The sequence below is a fragment of the Trachinotus anak genome, unplaced genomic scaffold (assembly GCF_046630095.1).
Source record: "Trachinotus anak isolate AG129_WGS33_773 ecotype Australia unplaced genomic scaffold, CSIRO_AGI_Tana_v1 ptg000011l, whole genome shotgun sequence".
NCBI classification, from domain to species: Eukaryota; Metazoa; Chordata; class Actinopteri; order Carangiformes; family Carangidae; genus Trachinotus; species Trachinotus anak.
The window spans coordinates 21,591,211-21,616,520 of NW_027273862.1; the positions used below are offsets into that span (position 1 = coordinate 21,591,211).

The following is a 25,310-nucleotide window of genomic DNA, read 5'->3' on the forward strand; positions in this document are numbered from 1 at the left end:
GATTCAGCTTTATTTACGGAAGTAAAATGTTACCACAGACAGTTCAGAGCATTGACATATATACGATCAGTTACAATCGTTAAAAGTGATTGTTGGTTGCAGCCGTGCAGTTTTCTCGTGATGGATCAGTACAAACCAAGGTTTTCTAAATGTTAATTACTTGAAACAGAAAAAAAATTAAAGCACGATATAAACTAAAGAAATTAAGTCAAACTAGATTTTATTGTGTCTGACAAAAACCCTGCCAAAACATACATGGGAATTACTTCGAGGTGTGAAATGTGAAATAAAACTCATGAACTGATATACAGTTTCATGTTTATTAAAATGGGACGGATTTATAGGTTGTACACCCCATCCACATTGGCATTGATTAAGAAAGCAACAAACAAGTACAAATGCAGTATATACATACCAGTATACATATATTTATAAAATACAATAGCATTTTTTTCACACAAATGTACTGTATTTTTTTAAATTATAATTATTACTTGAAGTCATTGTTAGGACTTTGAAGCAAGCTACACACAAATTGTTCAGAGAGAAAGATGCTCTGCATAAGCTGTGAATTTCTGTCATGGAAAGCAAGTAAACCTACAGTATATACAATATTCAGATCTCCATGTTAGAAAAATAGTCCCATGTTTGCACAAAGTCCCCAAAAAGAAATTTTTGTTTGCAATTACAGAAGGCTAGCATCAATAGCACAGGCACCAGAGAAACAAGCAAAACCCACAACAGTGATGTGTTTCGATTGGTTGGACAACTGAATATAAGTTAAAAATAAACATTTAGGGGCAACAAAGTATCTGTTCTTTTGAAAAGAGTTTGATTTTGGAAGCTTTCAGAACTAATTTGAATGCACATCTTGCAGAGAATTTATAACGTGTAAAGGGTAAGGATTAATTTTTGTGTGTTCTGAAGAGTTTAGAGGAGTCGAAATGTTTTTAACTAAATCCAGATGGGCATCTTCAGTGAGACAGACAGTGGCACATTTCAAGGATGAGAGGTATATGTTAAATATGAAAAACAAAACATGGAGCTGCACTGATTTAAGAATGTATTCCACATTCACCAGCTTTACATAACAGTGTACAGGATTTTCTCTGTCCTCTGTTATGAAATTCATGCGCCCTCTGCCATCTTGGACAACCTTGGTTTTTCAAAGTGAAATACTTACTGAAAACACTTTTTTTTTTTTTTTTTAAGCAAAGCATAATCTCCACTGGACATTTGGCAATATGTCCCTGATTTTGAATGTTCATTCAATTGAGCTACACAAACACATTATGCACTTCATGTCTATCCGGGAGAAACTTTTACGAGTTCCAAGCTGCACTTTGTTAACTGACACATATACAATGGTTGGAAAGCACTAAAAGGACAAAGAAGTGCTCTGTGATGACAAGTCTGTAAATAATTTTAGAGCTTTATATGATAGAATAGGGCTGACATCCGTTTCTGTGAGAGGTGTCAGGATTAAAAGGTTAAAGCCTTAACCTCTGCACTCTGTGGGAGGCAGTTATGAAAGCTGAGATGTGTGAAGTCGAATGTTTGTGAGCCATCAGTGTCGTGGAAGAGACTTTTTTTTTTTTTCATCCTCACAATTTCCAATCTTTATAAAAAAGGTTTAAGAGTTATGTGTGCAGTGCGATACCATGCATAATAAGACAACCATTTCCTTTGACGGGCATTCATTACTTTCATGAGGACTGTGGAAGTAATGCATCCTCGTCCACATGAAGCACTTGATCTGGAGGCTTCATACCACTGCTGTACACTGTCACATTATGTCTGAGTTTGCACTTTTTCATAATTTCTAGGAAAATATTTTAATGACTGTCAAGGCATTTCCTTTTCACCAAGACAAAGGTATGTTTTAATGGCTTGTGGAAGAAATGGAACAAAATGGAACACGTTTGGAGGATTTGTTCCAACCAGCTTAATATAGTTTTTTCTCCATTATTTAAAAGGGATATTAAGGGCACTGAGTTGAATAATAGTAAAAAAAAAATCCCATTAAGTAATTTCTGTAATGCTGCAACTGTGGTTCATTGCATTTGTTTCAAAAAGTTTACACATTACTGCCATCTTGTGGTCACATATTTTTATACAGCTTAAATAAAGATTTGTCCTGCATAAGCTTTTAATGGAGATAAAATATCATTATATCATGGTAATCCTAAGAAAATTGACAGTGTTTATTGAGCTCTTTGGAACAAATTGCCTCCTTTCCCCACCTGAAGAGAATAAAATCTTTATGTAGCCCTCCTTGATAAGGAGGAGGATTTAAGTTTTCCATCAGCACTTGTTGACTGGGTTTGTCATTTGTTTTGTGTCAACAGAAGCAGGATTTAAATTAACTTTATCTTAATCACTGTATGTACTCCAGCCAAATAAACAAAATGAATCCATGATGGCAGGAGGGCAGTGCGGGTCCCTCTCAATTTATTTAATCATGAGTAGTTACTGAAAATCAGACAAAACTCCTGAAGCTTGACATTTTCACATTTCACACTTGATGAGACTTTACATATGTGCAAACTATAACTGAGCCGTAACATTTGCTGTCATGTTTCATATTATCAACAGATTATTAAATTTAAGCATGTTTTCAAAGGTCAATCAGATTGATCCCTGATGCAGTGAGTATTGATCGGAGTCTCCAGTTATACTTATTGATGATTACTAAGAGAAACTCAAGATTTCATGTAGTGTTTCACAAAGTTGTTGCTCCACAGACAATGACCCCAATAACAGACAGGACATTCAAAATCTAATAGGTTTGTATCAAATTGCTGCTGGTAAGTCACTAACTGAATTACTATGATTACAGCATCAATTGGCCTTATGGCTGATGGGAAAATAAAGCAGCAGTGAGACAAGATCTCAGAGACAGACATAAAAGACTCTTTTTTTTCATCAATACTGATGAGTGTTTCACATTAAAACCCAACATTGCAATGAGCAAGTTATATTAGTCATGCTTAAGAAATGCAACAAATTCAAATACGGTGTGTTCTGTAGTCCAAGTTTCTCAAATGTAGGTTTAAAACTGTACGAGCAAGGACAAGGACAGGCTCAGTAATCAAACCCACAGAAAAGGACAGGAGCCCATCTTTAATTAATTATCTGTTTAAATGGATTAAAGGGCAGGGTGACTTAGCTGTTTTTTACTTCTATAAAAATTTGCAGTGTTAAAGTGTGGTATAACTGCGGCACAGGAATAAATAGCTGAAATCATCTGTTTCTCCCTCTCTGTCTCTCTGTCTTCTGTCTTCTGTCTCACAAACTCTCACACAAACTCTCTCACACACACACACACACACACACACACACACACACACACACACACACACGTACAGCTGTCTTTGTGTTTCTCATTAACACCACAGCGGATTCTACTATGGCAATGGGTGTTCTGTGCTTTTTTTATGCCCTCTGTCCTCAACCATCCAAAATCTCAGCGCGTCCTGCTTTAGTTTGGTGCGTCCAATCACAGATCACATGACAGTTTTAAGGTCAAGTCTCACGTATGGTTACTGCTATTGGTTAATTGTCTCTTAGTGGGAGAGTCTCTTACTCTCTGGGCGACGCAGTGAGTATGGACAGGCACTCCACCTGGCAGAGACACCACATTGGGCTCACTGAAGGTATTGTGGCATAGGTGGCATCCCTTCTTTTCAGACACAAAGATGGGTTTCTTACGCTCTTTCAACTGGAGGAAAAAATATAGGACACAAGAGTTACAGTTAAAGCAGTAATGACAATTAAGACACCCTATAGGAGATTAAAATTTATGTTATGCGTTTCTCACCCTGTCATGCAGCAGTTGAAGGTTTTCAGAGTGGGCAAGTCCAAGAGCAATCTGGGAGGTGCGGCAGGCATGCATACTGGCCCTGACAGCTCGACCCAGAAAGGGCCGTAGCAGCTGCAGTGACCAGTTTTCAGGGAGCATACGAAGGACACGGACTGCATCGAACACTTCGCCGTGCCGATTTAGGAGATCCACCGCTGCCATCTCAAGATCTCCACTGCCACCTCCTGCTGCTGTCTGGGATTTTCCAGGAAGGTACCCATCTAGATAAACCCCCAAGAGCAGGTGAAACAGCTGCTGTTGATAAGCTGAATCCCGACAAGATGAGGCCCATATACAGAAGGCTTCAGCAGACGGGAAGTCTCTGAGTTTGTGCACCAATATGTGCAGAGCTTTATCATGCTCCTCCAGTTTTCCATGTAGTGTTGCACGTTCTAGCAGCAGTTGTTCATAGTTCTCCATTTTACCTGAACGGAGCAGAAGAACATCCCAGTTATTTTGAAACAAAGTCTCGAGAAGAACACCTTGCAATAGAGGATTTTCCAGTTGCTTTACACCCAGAACTGCACTCAAGTCTGCACTGCATTTATGGTGTTACAAACTGCCATACAAAAACTGTTAAATCTAAGCTGAGACAGTCATTATGTACTATGACAAGCTAAACACCATTACAGCTAACTACTAAATGACTTCATTACATTCTTGAAAAGTTAAAATCATATGGGTTTACACTAAAAAACAAAGATTCCCCTTAAAATATTCAGGTGTAGTCATCATCAGACATGTGTCTCACCTAAAAGAAACTCTACACGGTATAGGTTGGACTCCCTGAGAAGGGCTTGGAGCCTCTCTCGAGCTCTGGTTAGTTTCTCTTCATCTGTTGGTGACTGTGACAGCAGTGACAAGACCCTCTCCAGGTACAGCACAGCCAGATGTGTGTGGAACTTCTCTTTCTGCATCCACAAATATGGAAAAAAACAGTCCAAATTTATAAATGTTTTCTTTGAGAAGGTGTTTGGATGAAAAAAAACTAAAAAATTAACAGCTAAATCCTACATAACAGTTATCCCCAAGTGATTATATTTATATTGACTGCAAATAGCAATATTCTGATATCAACTTGATTCAGTACTCTGAATAAGAAATTTTAGCATCATTTTTCAGATTACCTGAATCTGAAGGATTTTTAAAGACAGCCTCAAAACTGCACCATAAAGGAACTAACAAGCCCATGAGAAAGGCACTTATTCCCAAACTACTTCTGTGGAGCATCTCAGTAACCAACAGGTCAGACTGTGGAATAAAAGACCTCTGTTCAGAGTGAAAATATCTGGGTGAAACAAAGTTTTAAAAACTGCATTCATCCATTCATTTTCTCAATTACTTATCCTTAGGTTGCAGGACTCCTCGGAGGAGCCGAGCAGAAATTAAGGGTCTACATACCATTTCAAGTCAACCTAGTTCCCCTAGCTCACAGGGTTGTAGAGGGAAGTCAAGGGAGAGTGCTAACCACTGCGTCATTGTGCCTCATGTGACCAGCTTCATCAAAATACTTTCATATTTAGAATGTGGTCAATAGTGAGATTGCTGTAGTCCGTGTAACTGTATCCATAATAATAATGCAATTCAGTACTTTGGAGAACTGATACTGCAGTGAAATTCCTCTCCTGATGCTTGCTACCCTGTGGGGAGGTTAGAGTGTGGATAACCTACAAAACATCAGGGTTTTTCCTGACTCAAAATGAGGCGGAGATGGTACCATATGAAAGTTGAGAAATTCCTGAGGAATTTGACATGACTTTTTCTGTTATTGTTGTCTTTATCTAGGCTATTAATATCTGAAACAAACTAACTTTAATTATTCCAGGTCTCAGACGTAATTTAAAATGTCTTGAACAAAAAGTTATATTGAAATCATGTAAAAATCGACTTTGCGTTGAACACTCTTGATGACTTAGCAACTAAATACCCTCGTCTTGACTACTTGTCCTGTCTTGCGCTCTGACTCTGATCCTCTCCATCACCACTCCCTTCCACTTCTTGTGGTTGTGCAACACAAGAAGGTTGTGCCTGACAAACTTACCACATCTTGTCAGTAAAATGAATTATTACTTTTTAACTGCCTGTAATAATCAGGTGATGTCTGCCTTGTTTTTACCTGTCCTCCTCCTCACAAACTCACCTTAACATAATCGCTGATTGGGAGAGAACAGTAATGTGACATTTAAGAAATTGGACGGGCTTGGATGCGAAGAGACAATATTCACCTGTTTAAGCAATGACCGAATATCGGCTGGCCACTGCCTCAATAAACAGATGCTCTTTGGACATTCCTTGAGGCAAGTTTCACTTTTTTTATTCTTCTGCAGTTTTGTCAGTGTCTTTCCTGGTGCTCTGTGCTGATTACAATACAGCGAATCGGCCTAATGCAGCAACTGCAGTTACAAATCTATTGAATGCAATGCTTGTTAGAAGTTAAGACGTCAGAGTTTGTTGAGTAATCCTCTATGCACACCCTGCACATCTCTGTGGCGAGCACAGATTTTGTGATTTGCCCAAAAATACTTAAACAGATCCAATCCTAAGACCTGAGCCAGGTTCTTCCAGTTCTCTGTCACCACAAAGCCTCTTGGTCACATTTCTCATTAACAGCTAATAACTTAATCCTTTTATTGTACCTGTATCCTTCTCTCGAGCACCAGGTGTTCTAAGTAGAGGAGCAGTGCCTGGCCATGCTTTCCCAGGTAAGTGATGACATCATCAGGCTTCACTTGGGACTGATCCTGACTGACAGGCCTCTTAGTAAAGATGTGGACGCCAATCTACAAACAAAATAGAGAAACAAGGTTACAACTGCAACTCTACCACTTCATGCACAGAAAATGATGTTATGAACTGATATGAAAATGATGCCATGAAGACAGAAGCATGCAAAATACAAGATACTTGACAACCCAGTGTCACAAGAAAAAAAAAAAAAAAAAAACATTAATGTCTATCTCCTTTTTTTTTTATTCAAGCCACACATACAGGAGAAACTCAATACAAACTCATTATCTTCTTTTTATTTAATAAGGAAGTGGAGAAATGGCTTGTGAGTACTGGAAATTACCGATCGCATATCTCCAGCCACCCTGTCTGTTTTGTTTCGCATGTCTATTCAATCATCAAATGTGAATTCTGAAGAACTGTTACTTGTTTTGATAGTTAAGTAATTATGATCATGAGATTTTTAAACTATAGATTTTTTATGGTGCCTTTTATCATCTGTCCAAGGACTGATAATGAAAATATGGTCTCTTAGCTAACTCTGATATATTTGCTTTTTCTGTTACTCAATAGGCATAATCCTTTAATTAATTATTGAAATGAATTATTGAAATGAAGATGAAATAGAAAAAAAAATGCAACTAGTTTACATTGTTGTTAAACCAGTTTAAAAATCAAGTTATGCCAAGCTGACTGACACTAAAATCTTTGACTGACAGTACAGTTATACTTCTGAGGCCATTTCAAGTACTGGTAACCTACAGTGGGATCCTTCTGCAAGGCCCAGTCTGCATATTTCCATACGAGGTCCAGATTGGAGCAGGAGCAGAGAAAGTCCACAATGTACTCATAAAGGTCAGGTCTTGTGCAGTCCTGCAGATCCCCATCTACCACGCGAATCCACAACTGTCACAAACATAAAAAGGAAATAGGTTTAATTTCCTAAACTTATGTTGGTGCTGATTCTTTTGTGAGAACCAATAATAGGCTTTTTTAGGTGTACATACCTGAAGTGCTGCTGAATCCTGACCATTATAGTGATAGAGCAGCCCAAGTGCAAAATATCTAACAGAGGGAGAAAGAAGAGTGAATGAGGAAAAGCTCCATCAGCATTTCTCAGGATTCCATTTTTGTACAATATAATTAAACTGGATTGACTAAACTGGACACAGTATTAAGGCTTTACAATTTGGCAATTAACAGCGAGAGGCAAGATAAACCATGTACCCAACAAAGCCGATCCCCCACAGTGTCCATAAGAGTGTGAATTATCACAGTTTTAAACATGATCTGACATGACCAAATTGAAACTACTAATTTACTCTAATCACTCTATAAAGCAGTCATGGCAAACAAGATGACAAAACACACACACAAAGATGACATTTAAGGTGTTCAGACAGTTTCAAAATGTGTGGGTATTGTTTCCTTTTAAATGTATTTGTTTGCTTTTGACATATGAAATGTCTGTGTGTTGAAATGCAGCAATTTGTGCATTTATTTGTGCAAATATCATATGTGATCAATTTTATGAACTTTAAAATAGTATACGTATACACACTTGTGATATTTTTCCAGCCATGGGACGCTGTCTGCCAGCAGGCAGAAATTGTCTGAAGCTACTAGGTCTAGAAGGCTCTCATGATCCTGTTCAGCATACAGCTTTAACAGTGCTGTGTCCACGTCCTCTTTACAGCCATTTGCCACCTCTGTGCTCCGTACCTGTGTATGGAGATAAGGAAAAACTTTGTGTACCTAAACAATGTTACTAGAACTTAAGACGTGTGAACTCACTACAAAATTCAGTGTGAATAAATTTGTTTTTACTCCATTTACCTCTCCCAAATAACTGATAAGAAATTTCTTGCATCGCAGCACTTTTTCCTGGTCACCCTGTGCCAGGTGGTTGAGATCTGCAAACTCGTGAAGAGGAGGGTGGCAGCGTGTGAATGAAGAAGAAGCTGGCAGCAGTAGCGGATAGAGAGATATCAGCTCCCGTACATCCAGCTGACCCTTCCTGAAAATGTGATGATAAAGTCACAAAAAACTGCTGCTGAGTGAGGCAATCAAGACATGCACACAGCACCTCATAACTGCACAAGCCTTCAATATTTGTTATAATTTGTTATAATTTGAATAGAAAATGTGTACATATAAATGTATACACATAAATATACACATTTTAAAATTCCTTAAGAAACCAAAAACAAATCAAAAGTTCCTCTGCTCATGGCCAAACTTTTAAACGGGAAAACACACAGGACAGAGAAACATAACCTCCTTGGCAGAGGCATTTAGAAAATTATGAAGTTGTAAAGTAATTTGAAAGATTTGGAATTAAAGATAACCACTAAAGATGCATTTGAGTGCAGAAACAGTTCGGACGACCACTGGGGTATCAACTTTGGCCGAGTAACCAAAAACAGTTGTTTGTAAATAGGGGCCAAAGCTCCTGAAGTCGTTCGAAAATGTGTGTGTTCTGTAAAAGGTTTTCACCATGAAAGAGAAACTTAAGTCTGGATGAACTAACAGACTATAAAAAGACTGAAAGACAGGAACTGGTGGTTGACCTTATGAGTTTCATGATTGCTGTTCAAGGTGCTGCAATTTATTCCAACAGTGATTGATTTCTATTCTTGAACGACAACAGCTCAATATGTACTAGTATGAAAAAAAAGCAGTCCATAACAATAGGTAAATGGAAAAATAAACACTCTATTGCAGTATTAATGACTAAATCATTCATGGATAAGATAATGTAAGACTTTTGTAGGAAAACATTGGGCCTGAATAGCATGGCTACAGAGTTTAATCCCCAAACAAACAACGCTGTTAACCAAATCTGGAAAATAATCAAACAGACTCAGACTCTTACCTGAAATGTTCTTTTGCTTCTAGGAACTGAAGTTGGCCAAAGTGTATGAAACCTGCCTGCTGGAGGATTCTTTTGTGCAAAATCTGTACATGCAGACAGTGACAATATATAAAAATATATAAATAAATAATATATGAAAATACTGTCAGTTATGTGACTCAGCTCAGTATAAGATCTTAGAATGGGCAAAGTTATACCATATCAACAAAACAACACATTGTTTGTTACCTGAAACTTGTCTTTGGGAATATTTCTCTGTGCTCCCTCTGTGAGGATGAGCGCCTCCTCCACTCTGTGACTAGCCAGTAAGTCTTGTATCTGTCTCTCAAGCGGCAGGGGTACCAGGACATACACTGCCTTAGTGGAAGCCAGAATGACCTTACCTGAAACACACAACACTTGCCGGTTAAAACTTCAGCACTCTCTAACAGCCAGAAATATGCATATTGATATCACAGGTGGCCTATTGATAAACAGTAATGAGTCTGTTTAATTTTAAGTCCTGTTTCTTTTTTTAAACAGCTTCACATGGACCCATTATTTTTGAATAACTGCAAGCAAACCAGAGGTAACCAACAGTGAGTCAAAATCCTCTGACAGTTTCCAAATCCAGCTTAGAGCTTGGTTTCTAAACATCACCTATAAGAATGTGTTGCACTTTAAATGTGTGCAAATGTTTGCCTTTATCCAAAGTTTAATATCTTTCAGTTGCTTATTTGTAGAGTGATATTTTTATTCTAACAACGAACTGAAAGATGCTCTGTTATAGGAAAAGGTTGCCAGTGCTTCAGATCCCATTAAGAGTGTACAGCTCTACACTGCTTTCAGCCACATTATGCTAAAAGGTTTCGGTTTCTCAGTCCAGCAATCCAAAGCCATGACTCTTTCCATCCCTGGACTATTAAATAACAGAGGCCTGTTTTCCACAAAGGAAGCACTAGACAGTTAAAGACATATAATTTCCCTCCATTTCTAATAATCTATTTAAGATGAGCAAATTGAGGGGTATCACACACCAAAGTTTGTGTACAGGTCTTGGGGAGTACTGATGCAAATGTGAAAAGTTTTATAAAGCCATTTGTGCCTCCAGAAAAATTTGATAAATGCCCTGAAGTGATGTCACTTGAATCAGCATTGGTTGGTGGGAAAGTGTGAAAATGAAAAAATCTGAGGACGTGGAGTTAGAAAGAAGTCAACTTACTAGACCTCTATAGCCTGCTACTCATCTCTGCCTAAGGCTTGTGCTCAAGACTACAATACCTACAACTAACAAAACACATCAAAATCTCCAACCATACAGTCCATGGTTGAACTGCATAATGAACAGCATAATGCTGCTGTTAGGTGAAACGTCACCTTCTTCTTACATCATTTCACACAAGTGTTTATTATTAGGGGAGGTTGTTGACCTTATTAACTATTAAACCTGTTACGACCTTTATGAATAATTTTAAAAAATGCATGGTCATCATTTAGATGATTACTCCTTCTGATTTCTTATGGTGAATAAGTGGTTTGATTAGACGACATAGCTGTGTGATGATACCTTCAAAGTCTTGCAGAATGTGTCCATCCCTGAATGAAAGGGTCTGTTTCAGCTGTTGATCCAACATGCTGTGGATGGTGATGAAGTTCTCATCCAAAGCCACCACGTACGGAAAACAAACAGCTGCACCAATCACACTCTCTGACCAGTTGACTGGAGCCCGCTGAGATACCCCTTCTGCATTGGCAAACATTCCTGGAGAGACAATTTTAGACAATTGGTAAGCAGGGATATAAAGTATAAGGAATACTCCCCAAACTTCCCCAAAACTCCACCGCAAAACAAGCAGATGCACAAAGACTCTGAAAATTAGAGCAGTGGTTCTTAAAGTGGGGTCCTTGAGGGGGGTTCCTGTGGGTCCCCAGCAAAAATGGGAATTTTCACTACATTTCCATTCATATGTAACATGGGTTTTAAACACTTTCTGTAATAAAACATCTAAAAGCAAAAATCAGATGGGGGTCCGTGGTTTGTGTTAGTTTAGGAGTCCTTGATGAAAAAGTTTGAGAACCGCTGTCAGAGTCCATGATAAATACTGTACATCAATCTAAATATTTACCTTAAACAGTAATAAAATGTAATTGTTAGTTGCAACATTGAGCATAAATGAATGTGTAATAAATCTGTACAAAGTCAAATTTTAAAAAACTGGAGATGCAAATTTTTAAGGATTTCAGCAGAGTTTACCACGTTAAGTTTAAGACTTATTAAGACCGCGGTAATGCTACACAGAATGTAATGATGGAAAGAATGATGGAAAACCAGTGGAGACCATACACAAGTACATAAATTCATTGACATTTATATCAGATTTCTGTCAGAAATTCTCAGATGTGTATAATAATAATTCCTACACATATGATAAGTGTGTAGTGGACGAAGAGAAGAGGCAGAAAATTGATGCATGGTTTAACCAACTAAGAAATAATTCATTAATTTAGACAGAACCCGTTATAACTAACGTTACTGTCCATGGCATGCAAAGAATAATATTCAACACCTTTGTAAATTAATTTTAAGACCCTTTAAGACCTGTGGATATCCTGTTTTTGTACTGACTTACCCAGACCACCAGGTGCTGCCAAGAGGAACTCCTCCCTGCTGATCCTCTTCACAATAGGTCTCCTCTCTTCACTGTTGTAAGGGAAAAGGTCCTGGGAGGCGCCTGTGTTGTAGTTCAGGATCATGTATTGTGTAGCAAGGGCCAGGCACAAGAAGTAACCATCAAGACTGAGGGCACAGGGCTGCTCAGGAGTGGTCACCTCTTTGACCAGCTGGACTCTGTCCTCATACACCATGTAAATCTGGACTGTCCGCCGCTTGGAGGAGAGTATGCCCATTTCCACACAGAATGGATCACCATTCACCGGATTCTCATTAATGCAGAACGCTGTCACACCTCTGATCTTGGCTCCACCTCCTGCCGCTGAGGGCACAGTCTCCAATGTCTCCATGTCGATGAGGAACACTATTCCATCACAAAGCACTATCAGACGCTCCAAAGCAGAAGCAGCCCGCAGCTCAGCGACTGGTTTCTTGAGGCCCAGGTATTTGTGCAGCTTCTTCTGAGCCATGTAACTCAGTTTCCCTTTGGAGGAAGTGACCTCATCCAGCAGAAAGTGGTGGATGAAGCAGTCATTGGTGCCCACATACAAGCGCTTTCCACAGCATTCAATGCACTCAATGTTGATGCGAGCTTTGTCGCCCATGAGGAGATCTCGCTCCACAGCGGGGACTAGCTCAAAAGCCTTCACACTCATCTCAGCCAAGGCATCTACACTAGATGATACAAAACAGAAAAGCATCAACAAAACTGCAGAAAGAATAATCAATATGAGTATACTGCAAAACATTTTAATGAGATACATTATTAATTCACTAGCAATATCATAGGATATACTGAGGCATGGGTGTGTCCTTCATTCACAACAAACTGAATCCATTCTGCGTTTAGGAGGCTCATACATTTGCTTGTTACTGACTGATTTACCTCTGAATAACAGCTCACATCTGTGTGAGCCTTTCAAATGCATTACATTCCCAATACCCTACGGCTTTGGAGTTTTGGTTGGGCAACACATCATCTTTGGCTTTGGGAAATTTTTTGACAAACATTTCACTTTATTTTCTGTCCTTTTAAAGTTCAAACAATGAATCCCTTACTTAATAAACAAATTAAATAAAAACTCGTTAGCAGTCTTATTATATAACCTCACCAGCACACAGAAGTCAGGTAGGATCTGGCATTTTGCTTTTAACTTGTATTTCTTTCAGTACCAGTGGGAAATAATTTTCCTTTTTTCACTGGTAATGTCTTGAAGCTAAGTAGGTTCCTAGTTTCAGTATTGATACTGGGAAGGGTAAATGGCAACACTTTACTTTAGGTCCTCCTATGTAGAGTTTATAAACAGTATGTAGACATTTAACAAATGCCACAAGATAAGACAGTAAACAATTATAACTCCTCCTGTGGACACCCATGAGCTGAGGCCGCTGTGTAACAGATAATGACTGACAATATAGTTGCAAGAATACAAAATATATCATGATAGAAATTATAATTGTTAGTAAAACCTGTCCTTATATATATCATACACAATAGGGTGCTATACGCCATATCAAATGTTTAGATGAGAGCTAAATAGAGGAGCGTAAAGTGTTTCCACAATCCTGGAGAACATTATTTCATGCTTACGCTGCTCATGTGGTAATAGCTAATGACGTTAACGCTAGCTAGCTTGACAAACCCATAAAGGCTAACGGCAGCAACAACAACACAAAGTTCACTGGTTAGCAGTGGCAGACTGGATGTGAGACAAATTGTTTGTAACGTAGATTATTCACGTGAGGAAGTCCGTGGTCGATTTTTGATTAATTAGGTAGCTTCTGGGCCAACAAGCTGAGTTTGCTAACGCTAGCTTACAGAGGTTGCTCTCCAACTATGCCAAGGCTAGCAAGCTAATTGACGCTAACTTACATTTTTAGAATGGCTCAAGAAGGGCTTGTTAATGTGGACAAACAAGCCGTGAGTGTTGTAATGTAACAATGTGACACTCGGGGGTGTCCCTCCGAAGAAAAAGTACCAAATTTCAAACCGGCCTCCCCTCCCTTGAGATGATGCTCTGCGCAGCAGCCTCCTGCCTAGTTTCTCCGGGAGCTGTTAGCATACCTACCGCTGCAGACAGCGCTCAGGACGGCAGGCGGGATTACCACAAACAGGCGAGCCTCACTACTCCAAAAACAGTGGCCACGACATAGATTTACACTTCAATACTATTCCCATGCTGCTCAAGACGGCACCGCACCGACAAGCAGATATTATAGCTTGAATGGCAGCGGTGGGTCCTTCCTTGTCCCGTATAAAACACCGCCCATTTGAACTGAACTCTTGCTGGCTGCAGGTAATGCAGGGCTGTGTTCAAGACTGTCAAGCAAGGAGGGGAGTTGTTGACGATTTCTAAACACATTTAAAACTGACTTCTTGATATGGTATATTTTCTTTATTTATTTTATTCAATCTCTATTTAATCAGGTAGTCTCATTGAGAGTGAGTCTTCTTTTTCAAGAAAGGCCAGAGAACACGAACCAATCTAATAAAAACAATTGCATGAGCCATAAAAAAAAAAAAAAAAATCAGATAATAAAGTTTTAAACTCTCCAAGAGTTAGGAAGTACTCTACCTTGAGGGCAGTTTGCGATTAATTCTATCTAAAAAAGAAAGTGCACAGTACCTTAAACCAGTTCTGCCAAGATTAATGGGCACATGAACCAAGTTTTGGTTGTTGCTGGATTATGTACTGTGGTTAAAGTATTTAAATGTTAAAAGAGACATGAGGCATTTTGAAATTTTTAAAAGTAGAGATTTATAAATGAATATCATGGTATATTACTTTCTTCTTGTTTGTAGGGAAGCCCATCCAACCTTGTGATCATGAATGTAGTGCTGCTGCAGCACAACATGACGCTCCACTACGTTTTTTGGCTGGACCGCAATAGTGGGGCCCACCCTATAATTGCAAATGTCTGACTGACTGACATGGATGTATTACAGACTGACTGACTGACTGACAGACTGAGTGATTATAGTTCAACCATTGGTCACCCAAATACCATGTGACTGAGTTGGAACCAATTGGCCGTTGCTCTATCAAATGAATTGGCAACTAAGGCATTTGTGCTAGATTTAAAGACATCTTTCAAAAGACCACCTTGCAACAAATCTAGCAATTTTTTTAGACAAAGCTTGGCTACTTAGAAGAGAGTCGTGACAATGCCCTTTCTCGCATCTAATTTGTTCAGTCAACGGCAGAGAGGCTGAACAGGAGTTTGTTACCCATACAGAGGCTGTGCCTGTGTGAGAGAAAAAAATAAGAAAGATATTATGAGTATAGTATTTGTATGACTCAGCAAGAGTGGTGTGGGTACCATTTAAGGTTTTAATAGGAGATTAATCAGGGGTATAATGAGGTGGAGAGTACCATGAACTTGGTCCTTTTTGCATTTAAATAAAATGTTACAAAACACTAACGAACCAAGTGACATCAATGGCCTTGATAATGACCCCACAGAGGCTGAATACCTGGGTCGTCTCACCAGTCTGTCAGAAATGAAGGAGCCTCTTGGTACCTGCAACCAAGTTCAGTTGCTTTTGATCCAACTTTTCTAGGACATACTGACATTGCTTTATTCTGACCAGCAGTTACAACCATAGACTGTACATAAAAGGTTAACCCCCCCCAAAATGTTGAGTTTATAATAAGTGAAACATGAGAAACTAGCAAATATTCATATTTGACCATTGAAACTTGCTGCGAGTTAACTTTGTGTCATTTTACTAATCACTTAATCTTTTCAGCTCTACAGCACTGATTGGTTTCTGAGTGTCTGGGTAACAGGGGTCCGATGAGGTTAATCTGACTATGCCAGCTTCTCGGAAAATGAGAGAAACTTTTACAAACGGTGGAAATCCAGACTGTCCCTGAACGCAGCTCGGCCGCTTTTCACCCAAGATGCACCTGTCCAACTGAACTGTCTGAGAAAAGCCATTTTGTTGTGCTAGCTAGCTATGTGCTAAAGAAAGCCACCAAAACATGGGTCTGTCATATCAACGCTAAATATGTCGCTTTTATTTTTTTGTTTACTGTCTCAAAAAACAATAATTGAACTCGTGAAAATCTGTAAATAGCCAAGACTGGCATGGACTAGCCTATGAAGCTAACGTGTTTTGAAGAGGACGAAAACTGGTAGCTTAAATGTGCTGCAGTTTCAGATAACATACTGTTAGCATGTTTATTTAGCTGACGGTAGTTATGTTTTCTGATTGATTGCCATACGCAAATCGGTGTTTGTGTGTGAATGTTTTTTTTAAATAGACTGCGACAGTCTGTGCTATCAACCAAAGATAACTGGTTCAACAAAGAGTCTTGTGTTTTTGACAGTAAATAAATAGGCGACTGAACAATCCAGCAGTAACTTAGCAAAAACACTTGGACCATACAGCGTTAAGCCAAAGCGCTAATCTGATAATGGCAGAGGACACCCGACAGGACAAGAGAGCCAGCTTCTCTGCTCTGACGGAACACAACACCAACGGGATGGCCAGGACCTCCGCTGTGGCCTCAGGAAAAACTGGCGCTTCAAAGAAGTTAGTGATAAAAAATTTCAAAGGTATCGTCAATGATTGATCTCGTCTACCTTATCTAACATGTAACTCAACTTTTAGATTATCAAAAAGTTGTCTGTCTTTGGTTGTGTAAGTTTTTGACAGCAAGTATAAAGTAAAATTTGCTGACCTAACCGCTCTGATTAGTATGTTGCTTCACGTAGGGCTTGTGTTATTTGTAACAACACAGGATCACACCCCTCACTGATTTTGCTATTTTGCTTTATGCATTGATTTTTTTTTTTTTTTTTTTTTTTTAAATGGGCAGAGATGATTTTAAAAATCAATCACAACATCTGGATATTGCATATATAACGTGTAACCAATGTTCAAAGCAACTGTCCTCCAGGTACTGGTCAGGTGAGGGAAACTAAAGTCAACAAACAGGCGTCTTTGGCTCTCTGAAAGATAACATCTGTGTTTATTAACTTAAATGGCTGAGCACAGAGGCAGACGTTTTGGCTTCTGCAGTGTGGACACACCATATTACACCTCAGATATTTTTATCCACCCTGCGTGACCAGTGCAGGTGATACCGATGACACTGATTAGTGCTGACTCATGTCAATTAAAAAGATTCAAGACAAAGACCAAATCAAACAAGTGAAAAGCTAAAGAACCAAAAGAACAAAAATGAAACAAATGTACTGCTGGACAAAATACAATTATATAGAAGTTACAAATATACATAATTCTACATTTGTACAATACACATATATAAATGAAATCAAATCAAAAACTGCAACCTTCAAGCTGCAGGCCATCATACAGAGTCCAAAATATTGCAGGGCTTTATGAAAAAAGGTGTGAGAATCAGTACCTCATTCATGCCACTTGGGAATAAACTAGTTAATTCACATATTATGTGTAGCCTTGTGTAATGACACAATTAATTTCTAGAGAACTTAGTTTCTGGAGGTGGTTATTATTGTTACTAATAATTATTATTACAAATTTACTAAAATTCAGTTTGTTCTGTAAACAGGAAACTTGCTTTGTGCACCTTCCACCATGAAAAATATCTATTTACCTTCTTTCCTGTGGGTCCAAACTGTGTGGTGTAGGAGGTGGTCCTGCCTAAGTTTGTTGTCAGTTATTCCAAAAAAATATTCCTAGCCAAGACAGATACAATACTACTTTTTGCAGCAGCTAGTGTGGAGTTATTCAAAGGCTTTTTAAAGAAAATACTAGTTGAATATATATTTTGAACATATATTTTTATGTTATATAATTAACAGAGGCCTTTTTAAAAATGGCACCGGACCATAATCAGTTAGGACCGATTGTTATGTGATGTTCGTTTTAAAATGTGTTGTATCCAAATACTGATGTTGCATCAATGAGTTCTGGTTAGCTTGTTTGGCAGTTTATGACACACCTATAAATTAACATTGTTGCTGGCTTTTTGTAACAGACAGGCCAAAACTAGCAGAGAACTACACTGAGGACACGTGGCTGAAGCTACGAGATGCAGTGGGTGCCATTCAGAACAGCACCTCTATCAAGTACAACCTGGAAGAGCTCTATCAGGTTTGCTGTCTGTTTTTTTAAACACCTGCAGTTTGATATTTTTTGTGTGTAGCAGTCAGTGCAAAACAAATGAACATGACTAACACAAATGCTTCATAGCCTATCATTTTTAACACATCTTTCACAGGATCAGTCAATGCAGACTTGAGGTTGCTAGTGGTTAATTTCAGATCAGGGTTAAAATAAACTCGTAGAGATGTGCGACTTGCTTGAGATGGGTAATCTATCACACCATGAACAGAATCTCTATGCTTGTTCGTTGCTGTTGGTGTGCATTGATGTTCATATTGAGTAATATATATAATATATAATATATATATATATTTAATAAAAAGTTTTCTCTGCATAGCGACATAACAAAAGTGGATTTACATACTTTACTAGTATGAATGGAAACCACTGGTCAAATATTAGAAAAAATGTTGATTATGGCACACAGTACATGTGATTTGTAGTAAATTACCAAAAAGCCCTTGTCCGGTCCTTTAAAATCAAGACATCATGTAACAGGTGTTCACTCTGTTATGGCTGTTTGCATAGAATTGTGAACAATCTGTGTCTCTTGTGCTCTTGTTTCCTCTCCATGTTTCTCCTGAAACGCTTGAAGGCGGTGGAGAACCTGTGCTCATATAAAGTCTCCCCCACGCTGTACAAGCAGCTACGGCAGGTCTGTGAAGATCATGTGCAGGCCCAGATCCACCAGTTCAGAGAATATCCTTTTTTGTGAACAACTATATTGGATAAGATGTGTGTCGAACCAGTTGAAACATTAACTGAGACAATGGTTCCTGTGTTTTTTTAGTTTTGTTTTGAGTCATGTCGGCAGCTTGAAACTCAATTTAGGAAAGTCTGGGCTCTGCTGGCACGGTCTAGATGCTGTTGCAGTCATTTCTCACAAGGGGTCAATATATAACAAGCTTGGTAGGTTTGATTTATATTCTCAAATCACACACAATGAGGTTGTATTGACAGCATTGTCTCAATTTATGGGCATTTTGGTTTAATGAATGAGTAAAGGATTTTTTTCCTTAACACGGAGCTCACAGAGTCTTTGGACAACCTTTCGTTCTTGAAGCGAATGAATCGCTGCTGGCAGGACCACTGCAGACAAACTGTAAGGTTTGACATTTGTCACACATGCATATCAAAATGGCTCTTCATTTAGTTTATTTTTGTTCTGCTAATAGGAGAGTGTCTTGCAAGAGTGTGAATCCCATGTTCAGACTGTTTGGGCTTTTCTCCTCACAGATAATGATTCGGAGTATCTTTCTCTTCCTGGATCGTACCTACGTGCTTCAGAACTCCCTACTCCCCTCCATCTGGTAAAATTACAGTTCATTCAAATTATAAAGTTTGTTAAGGTGTACTTAGAAGGCTGATGTTATGTATATGTTACAGGGACACTGGGTTGGAACTTTTTCGTACCCACATTGTGAGTGACAGTGCAGTTCAGAAGCGCACAGTAGATGGCATTTTGGAGCAGATAGAACTAGAGCGGAACGGGGAGACAGTGGATCGTAGTCTGCTCAGGAGCCTACTGGGCATGCTGTCAGACCTGCAGGTACCTGATCACCTGTTTACCATAACTAATCAGTAGATGGACTGAATGTGTGTCATTGTTATCACCTCCTGATTGTCTTATGTTCGTTCAGGTTTACAAAGATTCCTTTGAAGAGAGATTTTTGATTGAGACCAATCGCCTTTATGCAGCAGAGGGACAGCGGCTGATGCAGGAGAGAGATGTGAGCAAGACTCTTAATGGATCTGTGTGTCGTGTCATCAGTAACCTGTCATGCAGATAAGCATGCTTCTAATTGGCAAACATACTGAATATGTGTGTTTGTGTGTGTCCAGGTGCCTGAGTATCTGCACCATGTGGCTCGTCGGTTAGAGGAGGAGAACGATCGTATTATGAGCTACCTTGACCAGAGCACTCAGTAATTATTTTTTTTTAAATTTTCAATTATGTTGTCATAACATATTAGAAGACATTTAGTACAGAGTTTGAATACATTATTATTATTATTATTATTATTATTTTAATTTTCTCCTCATTTCACAGGAAACCACTTATTAGCTGTGTTGAGAAACAACTTTTAGGAGAACATATGACTGCAATACTACAAAAGGGTACGTCTGTGTGGAAGACTTAGCACATTTGTTTGTGTGTGGTACTATGCGCTACATTTGTGAAGCTTATAGTGTTCATTTTATGTTGAACTGTGCCAGAGGATTAGCGATTTCATGCATAGGTCATTTTACACCTCTAGTTTGAATAGACTGTACATAAATAATGTATCATTTTGTTTTCTGTTTTGAATCTTAGTCAAACTCATTTACTTCCTGGCTTGCTGTGAAAAAGTTGTGATTAAAAATTTTATTTTTTTAAGATATTAAATATATATGCACATACACATATGCAATCATGTGTAATGTTTTTGTGCCAGGTCTAAGCACCCTGCTGGATGAGAACCGTGTGACTGAGCTGGCCCTCCTTTACCAGCTCTTCAGCAAGGTGAAGGGAGGGCTTCCCACATTGCTGCAGTTCTGGAGGGATTACATTAAGGTATTAATGTCTCATACTGTAGCTCAACCAGCATATTCTCTGCAGGAACATAAAACACAAAGAGAGCATGTCCAGGTCCTTTTATGGCTGAGAAATGCATATACACATTATTGTAAACTGTCTCTGGTCGTAGTCCTTTGGTGGAGAGATTGTATGTACTCCAGAAAAAGACAAGGACATGGTGCAAGACCTACTGGACTTCAAGGACAAGATGGACAATGTAGCACAGAGCTGCTTTGCACGGAACGAGGGATTCATCAACGCCATGAAGGAGGCATTTGAGACATTTATCAACAAGAGGCCCAACAAACCTGCTGAACTTATTGGTAGGTCAAGTACAGAAATGATATGCCATGGCAGTTGTTTTTGGAGATGTACACATTTTTAACAACTTGGTAAACATACAAAGTATCAAATAATTTCATTTTTATTCTATTATGGTTTTTATTAATTCCACATTGTGATAACAGCTTTATTGTTTCCCATCCAGCTAAATACGTGGATTCTAAGTTAAGAGCAGGGAACAAGGAGGCTACAGAGGAGGAACTGGAGAGAATCCTGGACAAGATAATGATAATCTTTCGTTTCATACATGGTTAGTTATAGTTGTGTGTGTGTGTGTGTGTGTGTGTGTGTGTGTGTGTGTGGTTTATATGTCAGAGTGTTTGCCTTCCCTGTAAATTAGTGTTACTAAGCACTATGAAGCTTGTTACACTCTTGATCTCGGTTTTTTTTTCCCTCCAGGAAAAGATGTATTTGAAGCTTTTTATAAGAAGGACTTGGCCAAGCGTCTGCTGGTTGGCAAAAGTGCTTCTGTTGATGCTGAAAAGTCCATGCTGTCCAAGCTCAAACATGGTGAGTCTCTGCTACAATGTCTTCTATCTTGAATTAGCAAGATGCCATAAATCATAGTCTTTGTCTGAGCCATGGATATATGCTTAAAATAAATAGGCTTACCTGAACTTTATTGGATTTTAGGGGATGTATCACCTTTGACTGATGCTACCTGGTCTGTACAGTATAACCACATTGACTCATAACATTTAGCCTAAAATTTTAAAATCCTTAAGTTAAAGACTTGAAGTTTTCCCTTGATGAATATTATACTTCTGTGAAACATGTAGAGAGGGTGTTTGCTTCTGCCCAGTAATATAGCAACTGAAGCACTCAACCACAGTCTGCTATTGTATAGTATAATCTATCATGGTTGCTTTTGTGCTGGTGTGAGGTGTGAGAACAAGTCAGCTGTGATATTGGTGGTTTTGACTTCCTGCAGAATGCGGAGCAGCATTTACCAGCAAGCTTGAGGGGATGTTCAAGGACATGGAACTGTCTAAAGACATCATGATCCAGTTCAAACAGGTACTTGAAGTTTCAAACTTGTAAACATACACATGGAGCTTGAAAATGTCGCCGCCATGTTTACAGTGTGTGTGCATTCCATTGCACTGTGTCATTAAATGCATTTTTCATGCATAATTGATGTGATGTTTTTACTTTTTAGTATATGCAGAACCAGAGTGAGCCCAGCAACATAGAACTTACTGTCAACATCCTCACTATGGGCTACTGGCCTTCATACACACCCATGGAGGTCCACTTGCCCCCAGAGGTAAGCATTTCTATGTCTAGGTGCTGTTCTTTGTGCACATTATGCTTTTGACACTTAACAGACTGTGTTATGATCTTGGTACAAATTGCATCTCTTTATGTTTCGGTAGATGGTAAAACTCCAGGAGGTGTTCAAGCTGTTCTACCTGGGGAAGCACAGTGGGAGGAAGCTGCAGTGGCAGCCAACATTAGGCCATGCTGTGCTAAAGGCTGAGTTTAAAGAGGTAAAGGCTTGGTACATCCCAATGGGCCACAGACAAGGAGACGGATTAAGAAAATGTCTGAACTGCACTTCAAAATGACTTCTTTATCCCACAGGGTAAGAAGGAGGTGCAGGTCTCCCTGTTCCAGACACTGGTGCTGCTGATGTTTAATGAGGGAGAGGAATTCAGCGTGGAGGAGATTCGCACTGCCACTGGCATAGGTTACACATCTTTAAATATGTAATACAACTTTTGTATTGTGGGAGGGAGGTACCTGCTGTATCACACCATCAATCTGTCTCGTCCTGCACAGAGGAGGGAGAGCTCAGGCGTACACTGCAGTCCCTGGCCTGTGGAAAAGCACGCGTCCTTAACAAGAACCCTCGAGGGAAAGACGTGGAGGATGGAGACCGTTTCAATTTCAACAATGATTTTAAACACAAACTGTTCCGCATCAAGATCAACCAGATCCAAATGAAGGAAACGGTAATAAGACTGGCACATTTCTTCCTTTCTTCACAAACTCCTCCTCAATCTTAATTTAACCCATTTTTTAAAAAACACATTTTCCTCACAGGTAGAGGAGCAGGTAAGCACCACAGAGCGTGTGTTTCAAGACAGGCAGTATCAGATTGATGCAGCTGTGGTGCGCATCATGAAGATGAGAAAGACCCTCAGTCACAACCTACTGGTATCAGAGCTCTACAACCAGCTGAAGTTCCCTGTCAAGGTTACTTATCTGAAGCTTTATTTCTCATCATTCTCTCTCTCTCTCTCTCTCACACACACACAGAAATCTCATTAGCATTTGTCTTGCCTTCCTCTCAACAGCCGGGCGACCTGAAGAAGCGGATCGAGTCGCTCATAGACAGAGACTACATGGAACGTGACAAGGAGACTCCTAACCAGTACCACTATGTTGCCTGAGGGGGTAGCACTGTCACTGCCATGCTTTCCTCACAGCAAGCGTACGGCTGGCCCCCCAAAACAGCATTACAGTCCTTCAGCCACCCACGACTCTCCTCTGGTTGCCCTTCTTTCCCTCCATCCACAATCCTGGACGCAGCATCCAGATCACACAGAGCTCCAGAGAGAAGAGAGAGACTTGGCTGTACTGTTCCCACTCTGTGATATCTTTAGTGGGACTCTGAAATGGGGCTGGAGGAGTGGCCCGGGTTGTTCATGGTTGGTTTATGTGACTTAAAAATCTGCTAATGCAAAACTCAACTGAAAATAACTAGCACTTTCCTCTGTTTTTGTTGTGTTTACCCTCCTTGGGATTGGGATTTTTTTTTTTCTTCATCACATCGTTCTAAAATCACTTATTTTCTACTATAGTTGGTTTGTCTTGAGTTTTAAGAATTTTTTTGTTTTGTTTTTATTTTAATTTTTGTTCATGAATGGCTGCACAAACTTCTGAGTGTAAACTTGATTGGTTGGTTGCTTGATATGGCAGAAAAACAGCTGTTGAGGACAAAGAGAAGAGACTTGAAGATGGATGTAGTTGTGTAGAGGGGCTGAGTCAGATGTGTTTAGGTCAGAGGGTGGAGTCATTGCTCGAGACACAGACGCTAAATGATATGCAGGCAAGCCACTTTGTCTTTGGGTGTCTTGTATGTTTTGACCAAAATGTCCAAATGTCCAATGTCGTGCTGACGTTTTTGTAGATCAGATTGTATTCTATGTACGAGTGAGAAAAGTGAACCTGAATAAATGGATATTTAATGATTCAATTAATGATTTGTAGAATTTGTAGAAAAGCAGCTAATGGGAGTTTTGTTTTTGCAAAGTTTGAGCTTACTACATAGCTCTGCATGCGGACAACCCCTGCAAATCTGACTTCATCAAATCAATCTTGGAAAAAAAAAACGAAAACAAAAAAGTTAATAGTAGTGACATAAAGGGAGTTTAAGCAAGTGAATAACAAGGAGGATTATTGTCTTGAATGCAGCTCTGTGGTGTGTAGGTTAGGCATCAATAACTTAACAAAACGTCTTAGACCAGAAAGTTTGCCATACATCACAACACTAATTTCTCCTTTTCCACTTTGTATTTCTCAGCCCCAAATGATACAAGGACGTGGATTGTTGTCTGTTCTCTTTCCATACACCTGACTTTGATAAATTTGGGATTTAAATGCACTCTGCTATTTTCAATAAAGGGTAGCCACCACTTTCATAGAAACGAACCATTCAGCATTTAAATCTCTCAACTTACTGACACATGGAACTGAAAATGAAATGTTTCTTGATACTTTCACTACCGCAACAGGGAATGTACAGCTTATACATGATTAAGAAATAGATGTTGGAATATTTCAACAAGAGTTAGTTGTCTGGTATTATGGTCTTTTGTTAAAAAGCATGGTTGAAGTATGCAGGAGGAATGTAGCGGGGTCCTGATAAGTCTGGGACAGCAGCATTAAAGCAGCCTCTGCGTTCCTTCTAGGGTTTTGCGCACACTCGTGAATTGATGGTGTCAGCTGACCCACCACAACACAAGCCTGCTCGGCACAGGGTGTGTGTGTTGACTCACATGTTTCCTTCCCATTTAAAAAAAAAAAAAACATGCTGTGCCCAAGATCACACATTTCACATACTTTATAACTTACATGCTTTATACATTTAAATAATTTAAGGAATGTGTCCTCACTCCTAAAGTCACCCCTTCGTGGCTTCATTATTTTCACATATTTAGAGTTACTCGATAATTAACGTGGATTTGAGCG

General features: G+C 39.2%; 2 protein-coding genes across 5 annotated transcripts; one reads left to right on the top strand and one right to left on the bottom strand.

Moving 5' to 3' along the window:
- Positions 1-306: 306 nt before the first annotated feature.
- On the bottom strand, positions 307-14,415 carry tgfbrap1 (transforming growth factor, beta receptor associated protein 1). 4 transcript variants are annotated; one of them, XM_071488924.1, is made up of 13 exons: positions 14,184-14,415; positions 12,074-12,784; positions 11,011-11,205; positions 9,693-9,847; positions 9,465-9,547; positions 8,426-8,606; positions 8,151-8,311; positions 7,597-7,654; positions 7,352-7,495; positions 6,499-6,642; positions 4,614-4,773; positions 3,821-4,287; positions 307-3,721 (listed from the first exon to the last, which is right to left on the bottom strand). In XM_071488924.1, the coding sequence occupies exons 2-13, from the start codon at positions 12,768-12,770 to the stop codon at positions 3,533-3,535; spliced, it is 2,634 nt and encodes an 877-aa protein (XP_071345025.1). In that variant the 5' UTR covers positions 12,771-12,784; positions 14,184-14,415; the 3' UTR covers positions 307-3,532. The 4 variants fall into 4 exon arrangements, with proteins under 4 accessions (XP_071345025.1, XP_071345024.1, XP_071345026.1 ...); XM_071488923.1 differs by having other exon boundaries at positions 12,074-12,789; XM_071488925.1 differs by having other exon boundaries at positions 12,074-12,789; positions 14,180-14,415.
- A 1,611-nt stretch (positions 14,416-16,026) lies between these two features.
- cul4a (cullin 4A) lies at positions 16,027-24,315 on the top strand. The gene is made up of 20 exons (XM_071488927.1): positions 16,027-16,677; positions 18,087-18,202; positions 18,810-18,913; positions 19,247-19,316; positions 19,451-19,524; positions 19,601-19,763; positions 19,855-19,944; positions 20,057-20,139; positions 20,265-20,332; positions 20,650-20,768; positions 20,902-21,094; positions 21,259-21,363; positions 21,513-21,623; positions 22,045-22,130; positions 22,273-22,380; positions 22,490-22,603; positions 22,698-22,803; positions 22,896-23,068; positions 23,160-23,312; positions 23,414-24,315. Exons 1-20 carry the CDS (start codon positions 16,536-16,538, stop codon positions 23,507-23,509), a joined length of 2,274 nt encoding a protein of 757 aa, XP_071345028.1. The 5' UTR covers positions 16,027-16,535; the 3' UTR covers positions 23,510-24,315.
- Positions 24,316-25,310: the final 995 nt, after the last annotated feature.